The 5,792-nt window shown below is 28.8% G+C and overlaps 1 protein-coding gene across 2 annotated transcripts; it reads left to right on the plus strand.

Moving 5' to 3' along the window:
• Window positions 1-816: 816 nt before the first annotated feature.
• On the plus strand, window positions 817-2,664 carry LOC111876251 (NAC domain-containing protein 6). Of its 2 annotated transcripts, none has more exons than XM_023872789.3 (4): window positions 817-940; window positions 1,381-1,561; window positions 1,632-2,117; window positions 2,199-2,664. In XM_023872789.3, the coding sequence occupies exons 2-4, from the start codon at window positions 1,402-1,404 to the stop codon at window positions 2,219-2,221; spliced, it is 669 nt and encodes a 222-aa protein (XP_023728557.1). In that variant the 5' UTR covers window positions 817-940; window positions 1,381-1,401; the 3' UTR covers window positions 2,222-2,664. The 2 variants fall into 2 exon arrangements, with proteins under 2 accessions (XP_023728557.1, XP_023728556.1); XM_023872788.3 differs by having other exon boundaries at window positions 2,212-2,664.
• The last annotated feature ends 3,128 nt before the right edge of the window (window positions 2,665-5,792 follow it).

Raw genomic sequence — 5,792 nt, forward strand, 5'->3', positions numbered from 1 at the left:
TGGTCATATTAGAACACTTCGAACAAGTTTTTACCTAGACGTGTACGAAAAAAAATTCATCTAAATGTGAACATAAGAAAAAAAAAAATTAGCCTGATAAATCATATTCTGTAACATAAATTAGCAAAATAATCCTTGTAAACACAGAAGATTTTGTATATTTAGAACAATTCAAAATAAAAAGGTTTTGCGTTTTTAGCAAAACCCAAGTATTACGTGTTTTTGTTCACAAAGTTTTTTTTTTTATTTTTTTATTTTTTTATTTACTAAAACATTCTACCATTATTTAATATGAGATTCTTTTGTTAAAACTATATGTTATTCAATTCATCGAAAACATGCGATATCCTTTCTCTTTTGGTTTCTAAACAAATATAATTTTCAAAATTTGTTCCGATTTAACAAACACATTATGGTTTAAAGTTAAAACAAATTCGTTTTTAATTAACTTTTATTTTACAAACATATTTTCAAACTAAAATAACTTAGGTTTATAAATGAAAAAGATAATTCAAAATTGATATATATTTTTCCTGATGTACGAAATAATAATTAAAAATTGAAGTAGAGAAGCTTCTTCGAAACACGCATTTAACGCTAACTCAGTCGTCACTGGGTGTAACGTGAGCCTTCGATAATAACACTACGCCCTCTCCATACATTATACAATCAAACGAATGAAAAAGCGACACGTAGACAAACAATCGATCATCGGCAAGAGACACACAAATCCACTACTGTTTACTCCGTTAACTATGCTTCCATGTTAAGTGTCAAGTGTTAACCACTGTTAGATATTTTTCCTATAAATACCCCCACATTCTCTTCGTCGTCGTTCGCTCTCTTAAGCAAAAGAAAACACACAATAAACAGTCTGAGTGTGTGTGAGAGAGAGAGAGAGTCTACTGCGCCGATCACCGGTGACTCTTCATACTTACAGGTATTTCTTGATCTTCGTCGGAAAATTCTTAAACTAACATCTATCAAGTGGTCGGTGTATTTTCATTCGAATTCGCGTAATCCGGGTTTCATTATGGGTTTGTTTCAATTCGAATGCTGATACACCTTGAATATTTTATCAAGTTTATATGTATTTCAAGTCGTGTTATTGTTTGATGTTTGTGATTCTGAGTGTACAATAGAATTTCGTTGAGTTGAGTGACTGTATACTGAATTGCTGATTTGGGTGGTGTTTGAATGGAGTGACTGTATTACTACCAATTTGGAAAGAAAGTAGTTTGATCGGGTTTTTTCGTTTTAAGCATAAAGTTTTTGTTTCTATTTCCGGTTGCTGATGGAATTTGAGAAAAAAGATTGATGATGTCTGTTCTTGCTGTTCTTCGCTTTCTGATTTGTTTTATGGTTAAACTGATAATTCAGGTGAAGATTTATTAAGCTGCAATGTCTCCTCCATCATCAAGTCCTCATGAAATTGAAAATGAATACTGGACAGATGAAGGCATCTGTATGTCATTGTTAAATTTCAAAACCGGAAAACCTCTACCTTCGAATGTAGAATCTGAAGTAAATCCTTACAAGTATCGTCCCCAAGATCTACCTGGTTAGTAATCAAGATTTGAATTCGATGTTCTTGATCTTGTTCTAATCGCCATTGAATCGAAATCTTGCAGGTGACCTGTGGTACTTTAGTTCAGTTGTGAAAACTGAATCAGAGTTCGGATTCTGGGTAGAAACAGGGGAGCCATGCGAGATATTCTCCAATTCCACCATTTGTGGTTTCAGAACTACCTTAAGGTTTTACGAAGGGAAGACCCCACATGAACGAAAGACTGATTGGGTGATGCAAGAGTACAAAATCAATGTGAACGATCAAAAAGCACTAAGCAGAATATTTTTTGCAGTTGAAAACTCGTCGGATATGGAATGTATTTTGACCGGAGACTTTTTTGAGTTGAACGATCTTGTTGATGATCCAGGTTCATGTTCTTCAAGTTCTGCAAATTCAAGTTGTTTGACCATGACGTCAGATGAATACTTCGACTCAATGGCGTTGTTACAACAACTAGATGATGACGAAAATATGAAAGATTCAAGTATCAAATTCAATCTTTCTGCAACTATAAACTCAAAGCTAGTCATATGTCCCACCACTACAGGTATATATATAACATATGCTCGTTTTTCTGAAAAATCTCTTTTCTTGAATCTTGATTCTGTCAACCCTGTGCTTACTGTAGTATTTGTTAATAGTGCCTGTTAAAAGCGAGATATGTGAAGCAAAAGAGGAGGATATGAACAAAAGTACTTCAACTGGTGTTATAAACACAAGTATAGAATCTTCGAGTAGTAATTCTGAAGGTATGTTTGAAGAGGACAAGAAGGAGAGTGTTAGTAAGAAGAAAAGACGCAAAATGATGAAATACTTATGTTTTTTGGCATTTTGAGCTTTGAGGGAAGTCGAGTAAATTAATGTTTTATTCTTTAAAACAAGACACCATGACATGAGGATGAGGGATGAAAAGTTTTGATACTGATGTTAAGAAGAGGAGAGGAGGGTAGCATGATTTACATGCGTTGTAAGATAAATTGTAAATAATGTTTCGTGTGCTAATTCTCACTTTAGAGATTGTAATGACATTTTATCTTATATATAGCACTTATATGCTTTAATTAATATATTCGAATATTTATCCATCGTTTTCACTTTTCACTTTTCTTAAACTCTATTCATTTTGTTTACTTCTAGTTACAATATGTCTAATCAATGACTTAGACCTTGCTATTTATTGTTTTCTTATATAGATTTTCACCATTTAAGGTCATATGTTACTTACCCTTTTAGCTTGTATATTATATACTAAAGAAGTACTAGTCGAGTGGTATCAGGTGTTGTCATCTCTCTTTGAGGTCAAATGTTCAAGTTTCGTGATGGACATATATGATATGGGATGTTAGTTCAATTGCCACAATTACATAGAAAGTTCATATACTTTAAAAACTAACATCTTGTTTATTTATGTTTTTACTCCAACTTTTTTTTTTTGTTTCTTAAATACCATTATATCTTGAATTATTTATTTATTCATTTTTCCTTTTTTTGGCCTTGGCCGGTCACTCGCAGATTATGATGACGTTTTGGCTCAGCAGACATAAATTTTCGTCAGTTTGCATTTAAGCACAACACTTACGTCTGACTGTGCATTTAGCCCCAACATTTTTTTTTTCTTCCATTTACCATTATTTTTTATCGGTCATCAATAGGTATTTTAAAAAGTAATTGTTTAAAATGAAGAATGTAGAGACATTGAAGGCAATAGTCAAACTTGCAACTTCTACTTGGAAGGCGGGGCATTTAGTCGGTGAAAAAGAACTCTTTTTGTTATGGCATAAAAACCTATTAAGTGGTCTCATGTCATGATAATTCTAAGAGGTTATCTATTACTATGATAAGTAAATTTATCAAATGGATTAATTAAAAATAATTTTAAAGTGCATGTTGTAATAAGAAAATACGAAAGCACAAAGTTATGATAAAATGAAAAAAGAAAATATAATATGATGAATTAACAAATTTGATCAAGGTAGAGATTAACATGTATTATTGTTTATTAGATATCTCAATTTTGAGACTTACATTAGGTGGTTTTCATTCATTTCAAATATATATATATATATATATATATATATATATATATATATATATATATATATATATATATATATATATATATATATATATATATATATATATATATATATATATATATATATATATCAGGGCCGGATTTAAGGGGGCAAGGTGGGCAGCTGCACAAGGCCCCAAAAAATAGGGCCCGAGATTAAATCATATTGTTTATTTAATATTTATATAAATAATAAATCGTTCAAGCCAAAACATAAGTTCTTATGGTTCAAATGGTAAGCGCGTTTCTATTTTCTTAAGTTGTTACAGATTATTCGGGTTCGAATCCCATTTGGTGCATTCGCCTTTTTAAATTGTGTTAAACATTCTTTGTTGCCTCCACTAAATTCTCGTGTCTTTTTTCCTTTTTCTTTAATCCACTAAGAACAAAAATTGCAAGATTCTTCATGTAATATTTATTAAACTATTAAGTAAAATTTTAAAAAAATAATTACTTTATTGAGTTTTAATACACTATGTATCTATTTGTTTTACTAATTTATAATGACTTCCAAAAAGATAACGATAGTGACGGCTTCTAGTTATCAATAGGGAATTGTTGAACGGTTGAAGGAGAATAATAGATTTTTGTCATGTTTTACTAATGACCAAAATAACCTTTAAAATCTTCGTTTTATTAAAAAAATTATATTTTTAGTGAAACTGCGGTATAAAATATTCTGTCCGGAACAGCTAGTCGGTATTCATTAAAATACTATGATTTTGCTATTTTTATTGCTATAAAGTTTATCGTTGTTTAAAAAAAATAGTTTATGTAATTTTATTCGTTCCACGTTAAGATCTAAGGGCCTTTTTTTCCCGGTTCGCCCAGGGCATTTGAATTTTCAGGACCGGTCCTGATATATATATATATATATATATATATATATATATATATATATATATATATATATATATATATATATATATATATATATATATATATATATATATATATATATATATATATATATATACTTTAAAAAGTATTTAAAAAACACACACACATCCTGCCCTTCAACACCTCTTCCTTTTTCATTTAAAGATATTATGTTTCAACATACCTACTAGTAACCCCTCAAGCATTATAAATGAAGAAAAAAAAATCCGAAAAATAATGGTAAATGGTAATAAAAATATTAGATTTAAATATAAGCCGAGAAAAATTTATATGTCAACCAAATCGACATGTTATCATAACATGTTGGTGATCGGCTAATGCCCAAAAATGAAAAGTTTCCAAAATATAATGTCATATGAGGAACAAATTTTTCCTCATTAATAATGATTTTTGTGGTATTAACCCTTAAATTAAATGTAAAACTACTGTAAAAATAAATAAATTCGTGTATAGTGGTTTTATTGAAATTCGTATATAAATACGAGTTTTCGTGTGGCATAGGTAGAAATGTGATGTATTCATCTCTTGTCAAATGTTATACAAATTAATTATGTTCTATAATTTGTGTTAGTGTTTGATCTTAAGATACGTTTTAAAATTCAAGTTGTGTTCGTATATTGCAAATTCGTGTCATGTAAAATTCATGTTTGAGATAATTTGTTGATTAGCTCCTAATTTTTTTTTCATAAGTTTTCCAAATATACATTTATTTCACCAGTCTTGTAAAAAAATTATAATTTTGTTTATATGTTTTATAAAACTTAGTTCTTTAGTTTTTACTAATTTTATAACATTTTTAACCAGTTTTGTTACAACTAGTTTTGCAGTTATTTACAACTTTTTTTTTATAAAAATCATTATACAATTTTTTCCTAATATCGTCTTATATATTCAGTATTTTACAACTATATATTAAGATTTTTATTTTCATTTTTACCATTAGTGTTTTTAGATATTCGTTTTTAGAAAAAATTTCAAAACGTAGTTTTAAAGGAGATGTCAAAAGTCAAAACAATAAACTTATAAAAAAATAAATAAATAAGAGAATCATCTATTCTATGACAACTTTCATTGTTGGTCTTAATTTACAAAATATAAATGTATGAATTGGAGCTTTATAGACATTTGAAATAGTTTACTAGCCAAATATTTTAACTATATATCAAAATGCTTTTTAATGTTATTTTACAACTGTAGTCTAGCTTATCATCTAGTTTAATAAATTTTATTACCTTTGTCAATTAGTTT

This window comes from Lactuca sativa, chromosome 1 (genome assembly GCF_002870075.4).
Source record: "Lactuca sativa cultivar Salinas chromosome 1, Lsat_Salinas_v11, whole genome shotgun sequence".
In the NCBI taxonomy this organism is placed as follows: domain Eukaryota; kingdom Viridiplantae; phylum Streptophyta; class Magnoliopsida; order Asterales; family Asteraceae; genus Lactuca; species Lactuca sativa.